Source organism: Jaculus jaculus, chromosome 2 (assembly GCF_020740685.1).
Source record: "Jaculus jaculus isolate mJacJac1 chromosome 2, mJacJac1.mat.Y.cur, whole genome shotgun sequence".
NCBI classification, from domain to species: domain Eukaryota; kingdom Metazoa; phylum Chordata; class Mammalia; order Rodentia; family Dipodidae; genus Jaculus; species Jaculus jaculus.
In genome coordinates, this window is record NC_059103.1 from 111,874,752 (window position 1) to 111,896,268 (window position 21,517).

Below are 21,517 nucleotides of genomic sequence, written 5' to 3' on the forward strand. Positions count from 1 at the left end.
CTAAATTAAATAATAAAATTTATTTTTTAGGAATTATCATAAAATTGTGTGTCTTTTGTTAAGGCTACCTTGCATTGGGCTATGTGGAGAAGCCCATGTTACATGTGCCTAGATCATTCAGACAGAGACATTTATTGGCTTTTGGGGATGACTCACATATATAGAAGTTTCCAATAAATACTAACCATATAGAAGTGGTTTTCTTCCTTAGTTACAGACTGTGAAATGAAGGTAAACCCTTGTTTTTAATAAAGCATCTTAACATTATCACAGTCTTTCTTTTGGAGGACACAGATACCATAAATATGTATTCTGTTTTTGTTTGAATGTATAATTCTTACACTTGATATTTGTCCATGTCCCAGAAATGTATAAACTGGGTGATTTATAAAAATGCCTGATTACTATGAAGTCTTCCAAACACAGAAAAATCCCAAACCATATCATAATTTTTTATATATTTATTTTCCAGTTTCAAACAGTATTTTAACTGGTATCAGATTATTTTTAAGCATTTTAAAATTTTTTTATTTATGATAAAGAGAGAGAGAGAGGGAGGGAGAGAGAATGGGTGCACCAGGGCCTCCAGCCGCTGCAAACGAACTCCAGATGCATGCACCCCCTTGTGCATCTGGCTTACATGGGACCTAGAAAGTCAAACCTGGGTCCTTTGGCTTTGCAGGCAAGCACCTTACCTGCTAAGCCATCTCTCTAGCCTTCAGATTATTTTTTTAAATATTTTTATTTAATTATTTGCAAGTAGAGTGAGATAGGGAGGTGGAAAGAATGGCCATGCTAGGGCCTCCAGCCACCACAAATGAACTCCAGAAACATGTGCCACCATAAGTCTGGCTTACATGGGTACATTATGCTTTACAGGCAAGTGCCTTAACTGCTGTGACACTGCTCCAGCTCTGATCAGGATATTTTTTAAAATACCAAAAAAAAAAAAAAAAAAAGTTATTCTACACATCTGTAGGGTATTACTGCATGCTAAAGTTTTTGAAGCATATGCCATGGCCTTATAATACACACATCTAAACACATGTTATAAAACCCACATGAGTTCCCATCCTCACTGCCTTGGTCCTGCACTTGTTTGCAAAGCCTGCCAGTCTGGGTTCCATTCCCTACAGTACCTATGTCAAAACCCAGATGCGCAAAGTGGTACATGCATCTGAAGTTCATTCGCAGGGGCAAGAGGCTCTGGCGTACTGTATTCATTCTCTCACTCTGCTTGCAAATAAGTAAACATATAATTTTAAAAAATAATTAAGATTTGTATAGAAGTTTAATTATATTTTAAGCCTACAAACAGCAGTCTCAAAAAATATTCTTTAATTTATTGTACTATTTTATCATAAATATGAATATGTTTTTGGAAAAAGAAGACATCAAAACAGAGGAGGGACTAGTTGGAAAGAAGTGGGGGTTCTATGGAAGGAGGAGAGGAAGTGGTGACAACAGAAGGTCATGGGAGGAGATTGTGATCAATGTACATTAGGCACATGTATGAAAATAGTCATAACATTTTTAAAAACAACAAAAATATTCTTTTGAAAGAATATAAGATATGAAAACCTGACACATGTATTATTTCTGTTTAGTTCTAGCCTCACCCTCTGAATAAAACTCACACCAACACTACTATATTGACTCCATTTGTACAACCACAAAAGCAGTTTCCTAGGAGGCTGCATGGTTTCTCATGAGCTCCTCACAAAGAAGAGTCACACCTCCCACAGTACGCACCGTGCTCAGCACTTCCCAGGGCATGAAGAGTCACACCTCCCACAGTACGCACTGTGCTCAGCACTCCACAGGGCATGAAGAGTCACACCTCCCAGAGTATGCACAGTGCATGAAGAATCACACCTCCCAGAGTATGCACAGTGCATGAAGAGTCACACCTCCCAGAGTACACACTGTGCTCAGCCCTCCATAGTGTATTAAAAGTCACATTTCCCAGATGTATAGAAGTTTAGTTATATTTTAAGCCTATAAACAGCAGTTTTTATTATTATTTATTAATTAAATATTCCTTAATTTATTGTGCTGTTTTATATCATAAATATGAATATGCTTTTGGGAAAAGAAGACGTCAAAATAGAAGAGGGACTAGTTGTAAAGAAGTGTGTGTTCAGCACTTTATAGTGTATGAAGAGTCACATCCCCCACAGTACACACTGTGCTCAGCACTTCATAGTGTATGAAGTTCTGGCACATGACCATGAATGCTATACTTAAATATTTAAGGTGTCAGGCTTTGATTATGAAGAACTGCTAAGATTCTGAGTTTGTGTAATGCTATTTCAGTGTAAAGTTTTGACATTGAAGTGAATCCAGGCCAGCATAAACTGCCATCGAAAAGTCACCATTTACAAGAGACACACAGTCGCAAGCTCAGACAAGCAATATGCATAGTGTTACACAGCCAACTCTGATAATAGAAATTAAATTGTTAGCTTGCCATTTCTTTACCGTCAATATGTGACTTGAATAAGAGATATAAGTTTTAGAAAGAATGAACTAAAATGACTGCTTTTATGACTCAGAACTATAAAACATGAAAAATCCTCACTTTTTTTTTAAAGGTTATGGGCCCTAATAAATGAAATGCTCTAATTTTCAAGCACAGTAAAGAAACTTGAGTCATACTGCTGTGTGTTTATATGCTGGGTGATTCTATAGAGGCCACAGTCTATAGAAGCACACAGAATTGTCATCAGACCTGGCAGAATTTGGCTCCAAATCTCCTTAGATAATCTGGAGGACAAAAGCTATGCAAGTACTAATGTATGCAAGTGAGAAGGGACATAAACTGAACCACCCCCAATGTATGAAATATGGGTGGAGGTATGCATGGCAAAACCCATCAACAGCCTCCTAGGGGCTCCTGTGTGATGTGGAGCCACATATCTGGGTCGTGACTTGGATCAGGGCGAGCTGTACTCATCTCGTACCAGCTCTATGGCTCTAATCTCACCGGCCCTTCTAAAGCTTTCAAAATCAGAGATCAACAGGAAACGTATTATAGCTGTTGTTCATCTTATGACTGAAGAGTATGTGTTTCTTCTCTTGAAGTGGACAAAATGGGATTTCTCCTCAGAGAGAATGACTATATCTCACATCTGAAGTAGCACCACAAATGAGTTGAAGTTCCATAATAGCCACTGCAATACTAGATTATATTAACAATACTGGTTTAGTACCTGTGTAAGTCACATGCTGTTGCAGTCAGGTTGCATTGCTGGTAGAAATCACCCAACCAAGAGCAGCTTGTGGGAAAAAAGAGACTTATTTGGGCTTCCAGGCTTGAGGGGGAAGCTCCATGATGGCAGGGAAAATGATGGCCATCAGCAGGGGGTGGACTTCACCCCCTGGCCAACATAAGGTGGACAATAGCAACAGAAGTATGCCAAACAGTGGCTTGGGGAAACTGGTTATAACACCCATAAGCCCGCTCCCAACAATACACTCCCTCTAGGAGGTGTTAATTCCCAATCTCCATCAACTGGGAACCTAGCATCCAGATCACCTATGTTTATGGGGGACACCTGAATTAAACCACCACATTCCACCTCTGGCCCCCATAAGCTGATATCCATACATGATGTAAAATACAATGCATTAAGTCCAACTTTAAAAGTCCCCATAGTTTTTATCAATTACAATGATGTTCATACATTCCCATAGTCCAAGATCTTTTAACTGAGCCATAATACCAAAACATAACCTCAAAAACCCTATAATGGCATCGAATAAACATTCAAACTGCAAAATATGGCATCGGGCATAGCAAAGAAATACTCAAGCAATACATGATTTAAAACAACCAGGGAAAACATCAAACTCTGTTGCTTCAAGTCCAACAACTCCAGTCACTGACAAATCTACAAGTCTGATAATTCTAACCAGCAACAAGTCTCTGGAGTTCCAATTCCACCCCTTCAGCAAGGCTACTCACAGTCCTGGAAAACTTCATCGGGGCTGGTAGCTTTCCTTCCTTAGCAGCTTTCTCGTGGTCACAGCATTACCACTGGGTTTCCACTGCAAGCCATAGTTCATCCTCATGGTCCCATGGAGTTTCCATGCAGGCAACCAGCAAACCTGCTTCACACTGCCCATGGCCATTTCCAAAACACAAGACTGTGTTGCAAACTCAATGACCCTCTCTCTTTCCTGCGTTTCTTATACTTCACAATACCAGGTAGGGTGCCAATTTGTTAATCCAGGGGGGAATAAAGCAGACTTTGAAAAATAGGACACTCCTTGAGCACTCAGGCCTCTTCAAGAGTCAACATTCCTCCTGTTGCCCCAGTGCAGGTCAGCTGGCCCAATCTCAAAGGCTGTAATCTCTCAAACAATGTGCAGGTGAATGGGCAGCAATTTAGGCCCAAAGATTTCATTTTTTCTGTGCCATATCCCTCTGCTCACACCAGTTCATTTCTACACAAAGCAACCCTGCACAGCTTCTCAGGACATGGATATAACAGCAAGCTTTTCACACAATTTGCCTCTAGCCCACTCCAAGCAAAGCTCTTTCTCACCCTCATAAGCCAAATCTCACAGTCCATAGTTCTTATTGCATTCAGATCTTTCAACTCTGATCAGAATAGTCCATCAAGCTGTACTTATAGCACTGCAAGGCATCTCTTAGGCCAAGGTTTCAACTCCTTCCACATTCCTCTTGAAAATCAGCTCCAAAAGGCCAAAGCCACACAGTCAGGTGTCTAGCAGCAATCCCATTCCTTGGTACCACTTTACTATTGCAGTCAGGTTTGCATTGCTGATAGAAATCACCCAACTAAGAGCAGCTTGTGGGAAAAAGAGATTTATTTCGGCCTAGAGGCTCAGGGGGAAGCTCCACAATGGCAGGGAAAATGATGGTATGAACAGAGGGTGGACATAACCCCCCTGGCCAACATCAGGTGGACAATAGCAACAGGAGAGTGTGCCAAACACTGGCATGGGGAAACTGGCTATAACACTCATAAGCCCGCCCCCAACAATCCTCTCCCTCCAGGAAGCTGTAATTCACAAATCTCCATCAGCTGGAAACCTAGCATTCAGAACACCTAAGTTTATGGGGACCTGAATCAAACCACCATACATGCAATGGCAGATTCTAAGGATATAGCTGTGAGTAGACTAGATCAAATTCCTGAAGTCTGTAGGAGGAGAAACAAACTCTTCAAAAGTAATCATTTCAATATAACACATAGGTCATCATCCTAAACTAGGAGGTAAGTGGACAATGTCTGAAAGCTCTGATCATGTTTGGAATAGATAGATGGCTACATGAACCAAGGCAAGGAATATAAAGCAGTCTTAGGTGGGTTGGTACACATTTAGGCAATAGCTCTTTCATTCACTGTATATATAAGTACATGGAGAAATGCAAAGAAAATTCTATATAGAAATGTACAGGTACATATATCTATTTATCTGTACATACACACCAAAGGAGGTGGAAGAGAGAAGGAGAGAAGGAAAGAGAAAGAGTACAGAGAGTGGGAATAAAGGCCATGCTAAAGGATGAGACTGGAACGTCAGTCATAGTCTCAGATTAGATGACCCAAGAAGCTAGAATTTATCTGACTCAAGTGATGAAACATTGTTAAATGGCTAATGGCAGAGAATGTATCGAGGTTTCCATGGCAGACAGATACAAACAACCTGTTTTGGAGATATAGATGAGAGTAGAAATAAAATGTTTTGAAGGGTAGAATAGCTGGATTGTAGATGGGCTTGTTGGTGTTTGTCTGTAATTCCAGCACTGGGAAGTGGATGCAGGAGAATCAGAAATCCAACACCATCTTCAGCTATATAGCCAGTTCAAAGCCAGGCTGCTTGCCTGCAAAGTCTGTTGTCCTGGGTTCAATTCCCCACCACCCACATCAAGCCTGGTTAAAAAAGTAGCACACACATTTGGTGTTCATCTGCAGTGACAAGAGACCCTTGTGTGCCCTCCTCCTGCACCAAATTGATAAATAAAAATAAAACAAGCAAAAATTGCTGGGTGTTAAAAATTATGATGACATATATTGTTAGCAAGATCCATTTGTAATATTACTTAAGACATATCATCCTATGCTTCTCAGTCTGTGAATAATACTATGGGTAGACTTAAGTTAGGTTTATACTTTTTGACCAAATTAGGAATAGAGATACTAGAGATACAGTACACTGGTTTCACCTTTAATTTTCCTTAGTGTTTGAAAATGAAGTTTCATTTTTATCCATTTAGCTGAACTTAAAAAAAAGTAAATGTCTACTGTCACTTGAATTCTGAGTTACACTGAAGAGTTCTTGATTATTCATTGCTTCATAAATTATTCTAAAACCTATGTTTATATTCAGTTAAGTGTTGGTATTTTATACTGGACTAACTATGTAGGAATGGTCTAAACCTGTACTGTTAAATAATGGCTACTAATCAATTTGGCTGTGTAAATAAAACAAAGTTAAATAAAATAGTTCCTTGGTTGTACTGGCTAATTACAATTGCTTCCTAGCCTCTTACAGCTCATGGCTAGAAAAGTGTAATGTAGGGACAGAGTATTTCCTCCAATGTGTATGTTCTACTGGATAATGCCAGGCTATAATACAAATATCCTTATAATCCAGCTCTGCACACATAGGAAACACTTGGTTTTTCCTGATCAACTTGCTCATTCTTCTGTAAGAGTGTTCTTAAGATATACAAAATACATTTGTAATCCTAGGAGAATAATAATAAAATCATTAGAATTTAAAATGCATGTGATTGTTGAAAAATAACAAAAAATTCCTGTGCACTGGTATTTACTTCTGTGCAACTAAGATGAATGCAACAAACGTTGAATCTTAAAAATATCTTATTAGGGCTGGAGAGATGGCTTAGCGGTTAAGCGCTTGCCTGTGAAGCCTAAGGACCCCGGTTCGAGGCTCGGCTCCCCAGGTCCCACGATAGCCAGATGCACAAGGGGGTGCACGCGTCTGGAGTTCGTTTGCAGAGGCTGGAAGCCCTGGCACGCCCATTCTCTCTCTCCCTCTATCTGTCTTTCTCTCTGTGTCTGTCACTCTCAAGTAAATAAATAAAAAATTAAAAAAAAATCTTATTACACAGAATCACCTAAATAGCAATCCAATCATGAATTGTTTTTACTTTCTTATTTTCTGAAAAAAATAATTAAAGGGAAATATGAAAGAGACATAAAAATTGAAATAGTTCATGATTAGCAGTTTGGGATCTTAGCAGAAAGTATGAGTAAACAGTGGTCCTCTTCAGGGCAACCCATAGCAGTGCTAAACTCCTCCTTTCTTTGACATGTGAATTCTAATTCAGTCTTTTCACATAAAACACTAAGACATGCTTTAATTGTGAAAGCAAACTCACAGGCAAAAGCATTCACATATTCTGGTTGCCCAACAGATTTTCAGCTGTTGTCACAGTGCTGTGACAGGACAATAAAATTAGGCCAGGACCAGAGGTCAAAGAGCTTGAAAGAAGGAAGCAATATTTAATTTTGAGGTGAAGTTGATTGACCATTAGCTCAATAAACAAATAATATTTAACCACAGCCACTTTTGTTGAAAATAGTTTTTTTCTGTTCTTCATATTTCATGTATTATGACACTACTATTAATAAACCCATAAAAATCTTAGGTCTTGAGATGTACTTGAAAGAGGCAGAATAATGCTGACTGGATTTGAGACCTGTATCATGGGAGGGAATTCATGCCTGGTATTGCAAATGGAGTCAAAAGCCTATGGTTTGAAAGGTTATAGAGCATAGGAGGGACCCTACCACTGCTCTTTTGCTACATGAATATGTTGTACCCATCAAACTGCCCTTTACATGCTTATGTCCATAGATCAGTGCTGCTCTCACCACTGGCCACAGAAGCATCTCCAAATGATGGCTTGTGGGTACTGAGATACTAAAAATTTATCAAAATGCTGAAAATAAGAGGCAGTTGGGAGCTCAGCACTGCATGAGACATCTCTATCACTTCCTCCAATGCTCAAGGGAACACTGCAGAAGAGGTGGCAGAAAGAACATAAGAGCCCAAGGGTGCAAATGAGTGTTTGGGGGCATGGTCCTCTGAACATTATCTGTCTGACAGGGGCATTCATTGACATCATAGTAGATGCTGCTACCTACGGAAGACCTGCAAAATATTGAGTCCACCGACACTATGACATAGATAATGGAGGACAGAAAGAATGACACGTCAAAATATAAGAAGGACTACCTGGAAAGAAGAGGGGGTTCAGTGGAATGGGGGCAGGGGACTAAAGAGAGCAATGGGAGGGAATAACAATAATCAAATTACAGTGTGTTCATGGGAAAATGATGGAAATAGGGAAGAACGCATGAAGAACAGAATATAAACTATTTTCAGGTATAACAATGTAAGATTAAGAGTAAAAAAAAAACTGATGTCAAATTTTAAAACTGGTTTCCACAAAAGAAACTGATGTTATATTTTTCTTCCCTTGTTCTCCACTATATCTATCTATTTATCTATCTATCTACCTACCTGCCAACTTACTACTTGAAAGGTTGTGTTAGTTTGATAGTCACAGTAATAATATATAATTTTCAAACTTTAACTGTGATTTTTTAAAAATCTTATTTATTTATTTGAGAGCAACAGAGAGAGAGAGAAAAGGGCAGAGAAAGAGAGAGAGATTGGGTGTGCCAGGGCCTCCAGCCACTGCAAACGAGCTCCAGACATATGTGCCCCCTTGTGCATCTGGCTAATGTGGGTCCTGGGGAATTGAGCCTCAAACTTGGGTCCTTAGGCTTCACAGGCAAGTGCTTAACTGCTAAGCCATCTCTCTAGCACAAATGTGATTTAAAAAAAATTTTTTTTGTTCATTTTTATTTATGTATTTGAGAGCGACAGACAGAAAGAGAAAGAAGCAGATAGATGGAGGGAGGCAGGAAGGGAGGGAGAGAGAGAGAGAGAATGGGCACACCAGGGCCTCCAGCCACTACAAACGAACTCCAGACGCGTGCACCCCCTTGTGCATCTGGCTACGTGGGTCCTGGGGAATCGAGCCTCGAACTGGGGTCCTCAGGCTTCACATGCAAGCGCTTAACTGCTAAGCCATCTCTCCAGCCCAATGAATTTTTTTTAATGAGACCTCTTTTGATCCCAGTTTTCTTATTCTGTTCCCAAAGAATGGAACAATTGAAATAGCAATGCCATCACATTTTCACTTTTCCTCAACTGCTGTATAGCACAGTGTACTATAGAAAGAAATAAAATCTCCTTTTTAGCCTTTCATAATACTATCTTGCTTTACTGTGTTAAAATATTATAATGTTGTTAAGGAAAGACAAAGGACTTATTAGGTGTGGGTTGAATGTACAGGTTACCAGGAAGGAAAAAAAAATCTTCCCAACAACATTCCTGACATGCTGTGGTCTCTTCCTAAAACCAGTGGAAGCTAATGGAATATTACCATAGGGCTCAAGAGACTTGATTCAACAAAAAGGTCTGAGCCGGGCATGGTGGCGCACGCCTTTAATCCCAGCACTCGGGAGGCAGAGGTAGGAGGATCGCCGTGAGTTCAAGGCCACCCTGAGACTCCGTAGTGAATTCCAGGTCAGCCTGGGCTAGAGTGAGACCCTACCTCAAAAAACTAAAAAAAAAAAAAAAAAAAAAAAAAAAGCTCTGTTATTAAACATTATGGATATGCTCTGGCAAATTGGTCTATTTTTGTGAATCTTAGAAAATGAGCCATTTGACTTAGGCTGTGTCCAGATTCTGTCCAGTTGTGAACTCTCTCTCTTGTGCTAGTTGGCTGGTTGCTATCAGCTGAGCAGCTACTGTGATGTAAGGACTCCTTTCAAGAGGACAGGGCTGCATCCATGAGAGGTTACACAGCTGCTGCTGAAGGAGGTAACCATGCTGCTTTTTCAAGGATCTGCCTTGCAAGCCCCAAAGAACAAATTAAAATGCAGCAATTTCATTTTTCTAGTTACTATTGAATACTGTGATAAGTCTTTTTCTTTTCTTTTTGTTTTTATCGTTCTGGAAATCAAACCTATGGCTGCAGTACTATGCCACTGTATTCTTAGACCCAGCATACAGCTGCTTCTTCTTATTTTCTGAGGTAGGGTCTTGTTCTAGCCCAGGCTGACCTAGAATTCACCATGTAGTCTCAGTGTGGCCTTGAGCTCATGTTGACCCTCCTACCTTTATCTCCCAAGTGCTGGGATTAAAGGCATGTACCACCAAGCCAGGCTTAATTTTATTTTATCAAATGAAGTAATACATGGTAGAACATCTTTAGAATGGAACTGAAAAATTCATGATAAAACCAACAATTCTCAATATGACAGAAGCTCCATCATTAGCTAGTTCTGTGCAATGGAGAATATTATTACATCTTCAAGAATATGTTTAGTTAAGGTATACTCTAAACCTCTCCTAATCCTAAAGTTACTGAAATCCATTAGCAACTGCCAGTTTAAAGATCACACAAATTTTATGCAGTAGCCATGTTTTAAACTGAGTATTTAGAAGGAACCATGTAAATATGGCCAATGTGCTTTCTGCTTGATTTACCAGACACAAAAAGGACAGAGAGTCTATTTTTCATGAGAATTAAATAAGACAAGTGGGATATATATAATTTTCTATTATCATTTCTCTTTGTGTATGAGTTAACAAGCCATACTTTTGTTTGCACAGCTAGCACAGCTTACCTCACCTGCAGAAAGGGACAGCATGGCCCCAGTCTACGTTACTACATAACTAATCAGAATTACTGCTTTTGAGAGACATTGCTCAACCACGTGTATAGCTGCTCAATAGCTAGGAACTGGAATCAACCCAGATGCCCATCGTCTGATGAATGGGTAGTGAAGATGTGGTACATTTATACAACGGAATTCCACTCAGTAAGGAAAAATGATATAATGAAATCTGTAGGAAATGGATGGACTTGAAACAGAACATACTATGCAAACTCACACAAGCACAGAAAGGCAAACACCTTATGTTCTCCCTCATCTGTGGTTCACAACCTTGAATAGCTGGAGTTGCAGGCACATCTGACAGGCAACTTGAGGGACAATAACAGGGATGGAAGGATTTGGGGGAAGGGAAATGGGAGGGTGGGGGAAGATACACACAGAACTAAATCCAAAATGAACTGGTGTCATAGACTCCTTCATCCTGGATAGTAGACTAATAGATAAAACCTTCAATAGGAGTATGGGGGAATTATCTGGTAAGAAGGGCCCTGGAGAAGGTAGAATGAGGCCTAGCTCTCAAATGTTTGTCTCTGGCTTGTAACTCTCAATTTCAGAAATGGGTCACATTCCATATTGAGCTGTTGATCAGAAAGACATATGAGGTCCCCAAAACAAGACAGGCTTCTGACAAAGCACCTGATTGTCTGCATGAGGTAAAAGGTAAGACCCTATTGTTGAAGACACCTCATGCTGCTGACACAGAACATCGAGAGATCTGACTGGAATCTGGAAGGAAGCCAGCTCGCAGTTGGTTAGCCCATATAGTGCTTGAAAGCACTACATGAGCTGCTGGGGGAAAATGTTCAACAATGTTTTGAACAAGCTATACGAAAGCAACCAGACTGACAAGATGTACACACTTGTGCAATGGTGGCACCCAGCCTAGGTAGGCAACCTGTGGCTTTCTGATTGGCTAGGAGATCCCCTTCAGTGGAAAGGAACCCATGCCTGGAACTGGGAACCCAGTCAGAATCCTACAGAGACCAAGATTATGGTCTCCAATGAGAAACTCACACTAGTTTTTGGCCAAAAGAGAGGCTACCCATATCAAAATCTCTCTAAATTAACAGTGCTTATCCCCTTTAACCTATGCTGAGCTCACTCTCTGTTGGAGAATCTGCTTTTCTTTTTCAGAAGGCAGTAAAAACCAAGGACAAGCAAAATCTATTAACAAGACAAGACAAGATAGCTGACTCCCTGGCAGGGGTTGAATCATAACTTGCACATCAGCTAGAGCCTAGGTGAGCTACAGAGGAATTGGCGAGATGAGCAAGGGTGCTGCTTCCATGGTGAGCCTGACAACCTGTACCAGGTTAATGGAGACAGACACTGAAGACACTCAAAATGTACCAAAGCAGAACTCTAGAAACTTCTGGGAGCTCAACCCCAAATAAGATTTAAAGTACACTCAACTATGGCTTAAGGAATTCTGTGGAAGAGGGGGTGGAAAGATTTAAGAGCCACAGGGTGGGAGGAAATATCCAGAGGCACTGCACCTAATTTTTGCTTTCACAACTCAACCCACAACCCCACAGTGAGTACCACGAATACCACTGAGCAGGGTCCTCAGTGGAATGGGGACAAGACGGAAGAAAATGATGGTTCCAAAAACATAAGTTCATACAAAGATCCTACTTATTAAATAAATTTAAAAAAATTACTATGTTTGAATTCCATGCCTCAAACAGCCTTGCAAACAATGATACAAATACAAACTTACAAATGAAAATATGGAGGTTTACTTACGATATAACTATTTAATATATATAATATAAACCAACATTCTCAGGTTTGTTTGCATAATTGTTACTGGGTTTTAAAATATCATCTGGGGGCTGGAGAAATGGCTTAGTGGTTAAGGCGTTTGCTGGCAAAGCCAAAGGATCCAGGCTCAATTCCCCAGTACCCATGTAAGGCCAGATGCACAGAGTGGCACATCCATCGGTGTGTAAAGAAATTATAGTGCTGTGACTTACAGCACCCAGAGGCTCTAGTGCTCCCATTCATTCATTCATTCTCTCCCCCTCTCTCTGTCTGCGTCTCTTCTCTGTCTCCCTTGGTATACAAATAAAATAAATAAATAATCTCTTTAAAAATAAAATATCATCTGGCAAAACATAGTAGTTGTTTTGTGATAATAAATAATAAGAAAGATTCAGGATAGAAACTGTCATGTATCTAACCATTCAAAGAAGGATTTTTTTTTTTTTTGCCAAAGTAGGGGCTCTCTCTAGCTCAGGCTGACCTGGAATTCACTCTATAGTCTCAGGGTGGCCTCAAACTCATGGTGATCCTCCTACCTCTGCCTCCTGAGTGCTGGGATTAAAGGTGTGGACCACCATGCTCAGCTCAGAATTATTGTTCAAAGAAAGTTTTTCCACTGTTTGTATCTCTTGTAACAAATCTAAAATTTCCAAATTTTGAAATGATGAATCAAAAATAGTTACTTGTGGGGGTGGGGAGGGAGGGAATTACCATAGGATATATTTTATAATCATGGAAAATGTTAATAAAAATTTTAAAAAGATAGTTACTTGTACCTTTTTAGCAAATAGGCTCAAAAATGATTATGCATTGTTTTTTGCAAATAATGCTAGTTTGGGAACATGCTGTCCTAACTAAGTTCTATTAAAGCTTACACACATGTGCACACTCACCACTCCAGGAAAAAAAAGGAACATATGCTACATTTATTTTGTTGGAGCAGTCAAAGTAAAATTTACCTATTTAAACAAAATACATTACATTACTGGGCTGGAGAGATGGCTTAGCGGTTAAGGCACATGCCTGCGAAGCCTAAGGACCCAGGTTCGATTCTCCAGGTCTCACGTAAGCCAGAAGCACATGGTGGCATGTGTGTCTGGAATTCATTTGTTTGCAGTGGCTACAGGCCCTGGCATGCCCATTCTTTCTCTCCCTCTCCCTCTCTCTGTGTCTCTAATAATAAATAAATAAAAAAAAAATACATTACATTACTAATATATTATAGCTTAACATGTTACTGTTCCACTAATATTTAGTATCTTATTTAATTTTTAAACCAAGGTTCAAGGGCAAAACAAGTCCTAAGTTTCACTAATCCGTACTATTAAATTACTAAATATTAAGACACCTAGTAGTTTGAAACTAACACACCAGAACACTGAACATTATGGTTTAATTTTTAATGTTCACCTTTTAGAAAACATACTACCCAGTCTTCTAAATGTCAGAATAATCTAGATTAGCATGTATCTTCTCTAGCTCTAGTTTAAGGTTGTCACAGTTTTATTTGTTTGAAACACTGAAGACTGTCTTTTTTGTAATGGGTATAATTTCTTTACATATGTATCTTCATGAGGACATGTCCGTAAGAAGCCAGGATAAATCATTATTCACACACAAACTGTTGTGTGACACTAAGGAGCAATGAAATACACCTTCTGAAGTGGGAGTCTTTTTTTTTTTTTTTTATCTTCCCGAGGTTGAGTCTCACTCTGGCCCAGGCTGACTTGGAATTCACTATGTAGTCTCAGGGTGGCCTCGAACTCACAGTGATCCTCCTACCTCTGCCTCCTGAGTGCTAGTGCTGGGATTAAAGGCGTGTGCCACCACGCCTGGCTTACTGAAGTGGGAGTCTTTTTTAAAACATATTTTTTGTTTATTTTTATTTATTTGAGAGTGACAGAGAGAGAAAGAGGCAGAGAGAAAGAGAGGGAGAAAGAGAGAGATAGAATGGGTGTGCCAGGGCCTCCAGCCACTGCAAATGGACTCCAGATGCATGTGCCCCCTTGTCCATCTGGCTAAGGTGGGTCGTAGGGAATTGAGCCTCAAACTGGGGTCCTTAGGCTTCATAGGCAAGCACTTAACTGCTAAGCCATCTCTCCAGCCTAGAAGTGGGACTCTTTTAAGACACAGGTAGTGCCTACTTTTGCCATTACAATTCTAAAAATTAAAAAGTGATAATTAAAAAGTGAATAAACAAATACCTAAATGTTTATTTCCTGTTTTTGGCAGACTTTAAACCTCTTCAGATGAAGGACATTATACAAGTCTTATAAAGTTGTTTACTGCTTTAATAAAATGTATGTTAAAAACAAATCCATGACATCAACTAAATACTTAACTACTTGCTCCATAACTCCAGATTTCTCACTAATATGTAACTTATTAATTTAAAGAAAAATTACAAAGTTTCTTTTATGAGAAATAAAACACTACTAGAAGAATATGTTCTGCAGCAAAACAATGCCTAAAGTTGTCAAAAGACAGCATGTCACAGGGCTGCACAGTAAGAGTAGTTTGAAACTACTATCTTAAAAACACACCAGAATAAATGAAAATCTATTTTTTAATTGCATGAATTTATTCTAAAAACAGCCTGTATCCATACCTTTAAATATTTTATTTTTAAAATTAATTTATTTGACGGACAAAGAGGGAGAGGGATGGAGGGAGAGAGAGAATGGGCATACCAGGGCCTTCAGCAACCTCCAACAAATTCCAGATGCACCTCCTTGTGCATCTGGCTTACATGGGTCCTGGGGAATCGAACCTGGGTCCTTTGGCTTTGCAGGCAAATGCCTTAACTGCTAAGCCATCCCTCCAGCCCAATACCTTTAGATCATAATTTTATTCCATTCCAATGTTTTTTTTTCCCCATTAATCAGGTATTTTGGATCTAGAAGGATAGGAACTTATCATTTATAAAGTTGCTTTTATGGTCCCCAATTTGAAAATGCAACAACTTGTTTAATCACTATAAAACAATGTTATCAATTTATTTGTGGTAGGATTTTATAGACTGGATAAGTCTAGCTTGGACAGATCACTCAAACTGCTGATGTAAGGTCTCATGGACATAAAATGGAGTAACCAGTTTAAATCTAGACTGCCTCGAATTTCTGAAAACCTAAATACTGTGATGATTTAGAAGATATTCAAAGCTTTATTTCAAGTTAAACAATTCAGTATTATGCTTCTCTTTCTGAAACTGGTGGTGCTGGGAGACCCTGTGTCTCATGCTGTTCTGTCCACCTGGGCCTAAGGCTAGGGGCAGGCCCTGCATCTTGTAATGTTCTGCCTTGTTGGGCCTGAAGCTGGGCAGTCTAGAAGGCCCTGCACCATCATACTATTCTGCCTCCAGTTGTTGATATGGATTTGCTGCTTCTTGTTTCCATGAACCAGCCACTTTGTGAAGCCCCCAACAAAACAGTACACAAAGCAGAAAGTATGACCCTGTCTGTCCTTGAGAAAGTTGCAGTCTAATAATACTGAGGCATCACAAAGGGCCTGCACTGGGCATGCTTTTAGGTATGACTTTAAGAAGCAGTATACTTCAATAAGGTTTTGATGGCAGGTGAATAAAAAGTACAGAGAAGGTAATGTGACTTGAACACAATGGCTTAAGAGTGGAAAAAAGACTTATAGAATGGTTTCATAACCCTTCTTTATTTCAAAACACATTTTCAAACATTTCAATTAAACCCTTTGTCATGCACACACAAAATTACTAACCTTCTACATTCATGGCTTCTCTCAGAACCTGAAGTTTCTTTTGTCTTTCTCGAATTCGGTCCAAAGCATTTGATATTGCAAAGGAGGTAGGCAAATCTCGTGTGTGATATACTGGATCCACTTTCTGAGGGCCAAAGACATCCAGAGCTATGCTTCCATCTGAGTATCTTGCCTCCTTTTTTCTAGGAGTAGTTGAAGCCCGTCCTGTTTCTGCCTCAGGGTGACAGTGTTGAAACCTGCCAGTCTCTCCAGAAAAGTCTCTGTCAGATGTACAAAGCAAGTCCATGGATGAAGCCCAAATCTTCTTCTTAGAAGGCACATCAATGCCAGGGTGAACTTTTTTTTGTGGACCACTAGTTTTGAATTGGTAAGGGGAGCAGGTATTTTCAGAATCTTCCTGTCCAGAATTATTATCTGATGAAATGTCCTTGAAAATATCCTCCTCATCTTGTGTGTCTCTGATGGACAGAAATCCCATAGATTTACTAAGCCCTTTGTTAAGAAAGGTCTGATGAGAGAATGGAGCCTTGGGTATGTCTAGAACATCAGAAGTGGAGCTTCTTCCTGGAATGATAAGAATCTATCATGTATGCACAGAACTTTTAGAAAATAAACTGAAATGTAACCCACTACTGATAGTGAACGTGCTGGCAATTTCCTAAATTCTCCAAGGAGATCAGAGATGAACGGGATGACGGTGACGGTGAGAATACAAACAGAAAGAGATGCTATTGTCATAGCTTTTTATGGTCCAAGGTCTCCTAGTAGTGTTGCTGCAGTTTGGGAGATCAAAACCAGGACCTTGTGTGTGCAAGAACTCTTGTGTGTGCCACTGAGATATACACTCCATCCTACTGTATCTTGTATAATAAATTTTTTTCTTGAATTCACTTTTTATATTTTTTTAAATCAAAGGTAATTTTTTTTGGTTTTAAAACACAGGAAAAGTTGTTAATACTTTCTGGTTTTTCACAATATTAAATATCTATGAAATAATTTGAAATAATTGAATATATAGTAGAAGCCTTTACTTCCAAAAATATAATTTAAATAGTATATTCTGACCTTTTAAATAAATATGCTTAGAGGAGAAACAAAGACTCTGGATAAAAATAAAATTATAGTACTTGGAATTCTTAAGTTCAAAATTCTATTATATAATCACATATGTTTTCAGAAACTTTCATATCTGAGATCCAGATAATTTTATTTCATTTAAATTATGAAAGAAGATAATTTTCCATGGTAGAGCATTACATACTAAAAGATTTTCCTTCTTAGAACATAATGTATCACTATTTGTCCAATGGAATTACAAAATTCTTATTCTTTAGAATTCAATGTAGTTAAAACCAAGAGGTTATTCTGCTTGTTTTTCTCTTTTTTTTTCAATTTTTTTTGTTTACTTATTTTTATTTATTTGAGAGTGACAGAGAGAGAGAGAGAGAGAGAGAGAGAGAGAGAGAGAGAGGGAGGGAGGGAGGGAGGGAGGGAGGGAGGGAGGGAGGGAGGGAAGGAGGGAGGGAGGAATGGGCACGCCAGGGCTTCCAGCCACTGCAAACCAACTCCAGATGTGTGTGCCTCCTTGTGCATCTGGCTAACGTGGGTCCTGGGGAACTGAGCCTCGAACCAGGGTCCTTAGGCTTCACAGGCAAGCGCTTAACCACTAAGCCATCTCTCCAGCCCATTTTTTTCTTTTTTTTAAATTATTTTTATTTATTTATTTGAGAGTGACAGACAGAGAGAGAAAGAGAAAGACAGACAGAGAGAATGGGCACACCAGGGCCTCAAGCCACTGCAAACGAACTCTAGACACGTGCACCCCCTAGTGCATCTGGCTAACGTGGGTCCAGGGGAATTGAGCCTCAAACTGGGGTCCTTAGGCTTCACAGGCAAACACTTAACTGCTAAGCCACCTCTCCAGCCCTATTCTGCTTGTTTTGAAGATAGCAATCTATAAATAATTGTCTTTATACCAAAATGCCTATGATGTATAAAAATGCCCACTCAGATAATAATTATGTGAGTCCTTTGGGTCAATACCAAAGATAAGATGTGTGTGCATATATGTATGTATGTATATGTATTTACTATTAAAAATAATGAAGAGAGTATTTTAGCTACTAATCCAATAGCCCCTAGACACTGAAAGCTTCCTGTGTTATCTTCTGATTTCTCTTCAACAATGTATGTGCTATGCAACATAAACCTGTGTCTAAATCTTTTTAGTAACAACAAACTGCTTGCTAATTCATTTGAAGCCATCAATCCTCTCTTCAGAATAACAACTATAAGCTTTAATTCACTGATAACAAATTTCATCTAAAAATTGTAGACAGGGTAAATTTATTTCTGAGTCACAGCAAATGATCACTTATTTGAGGATTAGCTACAAACTTTGAGAAATATACTGTACTACACCTACGAAGAGTGTTACAAAATCTAGCTTCTAATCTAAGGTAATTTGAAAACTGATACATATGGCTGTGTTATAGTAGCTAGGAGTATGTTACATTCATACACAAATTGACACTGCTAAAAATGACTGAGAACAGAAATATACTTGGAAATGTACAGGCTGCATAATCCTTGAGAAGACTCAAGAACTAAATCTTGGATGAAGGCAGCCATCCACCTTCTTTCTACTGTCCTGAATGTGGGCAAGTGGACAAACCTTGGACAAAACGTAGCAGGAGGTTATTGTGGCAAGACCATATATTCATGGCTGACTACTTTGTACCCTTTACATCATGTGTTAATTAGTGTTCACTCACTTGCTTTCCTCATTCTTCAAATCTCCCACCTTTGACTCTGTTAGCTGATGATCCTATCTCATATTTAGGAAAATAGAAGCTATGACAGGAGTGCCTTCTGACCTTTCCATGACTAATTCTGCCTGCCCACCTCTGTCTGCAGATCTTTCCCGTTTCTCAAGCAGTTGAAGGCAAGGCTCCAATATGAATTCTGAGTTTTCACTTTTTACTTTACCAAGAAATTCACTTATTTGGTTAACTTCTCTGCTATGTACTTATATTGTTATTACTTCCCCTTTTCATTGAATCTTTCCATTAGTATGTCAACACAATCTAGTTTCTCCTAAAAAAAAAAAAAAAAAAAAAAAAACCAAACCAAGCCAAACTCCTCCCTTGTTATTACATTTGCTTTTAAATACTATCTCTCTAATTTATTTTTCATTCATTATTCTACTTTAGTCAATTTGCAACTATTCCATATCTTGCAATCCTCATTACACACCCCCAGTAGCCAACATGTTGTCAAACCCAGCGGAAGCTTCCTGTGTAAACCTTACTTCTCAGCAACTGATACTGACCTCAGCCCCTTGCTGAGCCACTCCTCTCTGTAAGAGACTCCTAGACTACTCATTCATACTTGTTTTTACTTTCTCCTCTACTGGACATCCAAATTTTGGGTTTACTCAGGGTTTAGGGTTCCATCTTCTCACTTTCCCTCATACAACTTTATTAACAATACTTTAAACATTTATACTTGAAAACTCCAAAGTTTATGTTCCTACCACTGATCTCTTTTGAAAGCTTCATGATTTTAATTCAAACTGTACATGCTTAAAATTGATCTTCTGTTTCCCACATCCAGAACTATTCATTCTCTAGTCTTTTGTACCACAATAAGTGGCACTATTATCTAAGTGATTTCTCAATATAGAAATAGGGGTACCTTTGATTTATCTTCCTTAATCCCAGCATCAAACCTATTAGCAAGTACTGGCACTTCCAAATTCTCAAAGACAGGGCTGGAAAGATGGCTCAGAAGTTAAGGGGTTTGCTTGCAAAGCATAACAGCCTAGGTTCAATTCCCCAGTACCGACATGAAGCCAGATGCACAAAGTGACATGTGCACCTGTTCATTTGCAGTGGCTAGAGGCTCTCATGTGCCCATTCTCTATCTCTGTCTCTTTCTGCTTGAAAATAAATAAATAAAAATATTTAAAAAACAAACGAAAAAAATCTCAAAGACCTCTTATTTCACCTATTTCTAGTTTCACCACTATCATCATATTCCCCATTAGTATTACTGTGTGACTAGACCACTTCAATGCTGCCTCCATTGAGCAGTCGGAATCCCATGTCACTGTTCTGGTCAATGAAGCATAAAGGCATGCTATTGTCATTCAATAAGATCCAAACTCCTTTCAAGTCTACCACTTGTATCTTTTTAGTATGATTTCTATTTCCTTCATTCTACCCAAGCCACATGCTTTTCTTTGTCAGCTCTCTATAATTAAGGGCCTTCGTACAGACATTTCTTTTTCCCTGAACATTCCATACCTTTCTCATAACTAGTTTCTTCCTGTCTTATAATTTTATTTTGAATTAGACTTTCTCAAAGTAGTCTACCCTAATGTCACTGTAATGGAAACAGATCATTTACCACATATGGTAAGAGTCTGTTCCACATGTATGAGGTAAGTTACCTTCTCTGTTGTTAGTACTTACTAACAGTATACTCACTGGCCATGCCAACTATAGGAAGCCATGTCTTCTCCCTGACCATATAAGATCTAATTATGTGGTTCCTGGATAGCTATTGCTTTATACATGTAGTATTTTATGGTCTTGATATAAGTTAACTAGATATGAAAATATTTCAATACATATTTATTAAGTGCCTAAAGGGTTATAATTTTACATTCTATAAAGTACAATCTAAGCCAATCTGTGTTACATATTAAGACCTTGTCTCAAAAAAACCCCAAACAAGAATGTACAAATGAAAATAAAAATTTATTTACAAGTCTGTAATAACTTGCTGTTCTGCTTCTATAAAATACATCAAATTTAACAATGGTTTGACTTGTTCTCTAGATTTTCAAATGATATTTTGCTAACATTATAATTATTAATTCAAAGTCTTATGCCAATTATTTATAAAAGACTATTCTGGGTTGAAACCATGGTCTTTGCAGGTGGCCAGCAGGACCAAAAAAGGGATGGTAAAACAGAATAAGGAGCTAGAGAGGAAGAAAAAGGGAGAGCAGTAATGCATCTGAGGGAAGCTGAGCAAAAGGTGGCAGGGATGTAACAAGATTTGAAGTCATAGGTACAACTGGTCACAAATGATATAATGCAGCATTCTAAGAGCTACTAATTATAAAAGCATTAAAGCGAGAAGCTGAGTATAGATGAAAGGACAAGAAAGTTGTTGGGAAAAGATGCTTTGACCTAAGTGGTTTATGCCTGGCATCCAGCAGCCCAGGCCTGGTTTTGTTTGCGTTTTCGAAG

General features: G+C 38.9%; 1 protein-coding gene across 13 annotated transcripts in view; it reads right to left on the reverse strand.

Moving 5' to 3' along the window:
- Positions 1-21,517, reverse strand: part of Ptpn13 (protein tyrosine phosphatase non-receptor type 13) — a 216,730-nt gene that overhangs the window by 109,579 nt on the left and 85,634 nt on the right. For 12 of the 13 annotated variants that reach the window (XM_045142565.1, XM_045142567.1, XM_045142566.1 and 9 more), the window contains one exon: positions 16,257-16,820. The exons of the other annotated variant lie outside the window; for it this stretch is intronic. In XM_045142565.1, the coding sequence (XP_044998500.1) occupies positions 16,257-16,820 (564 nt within the window). The remainder of the gene's footprint in view (positions 1-16,256; positions 16,821-21,517) is intronic. 13 annotated transcript variants of the gene reach the window in all.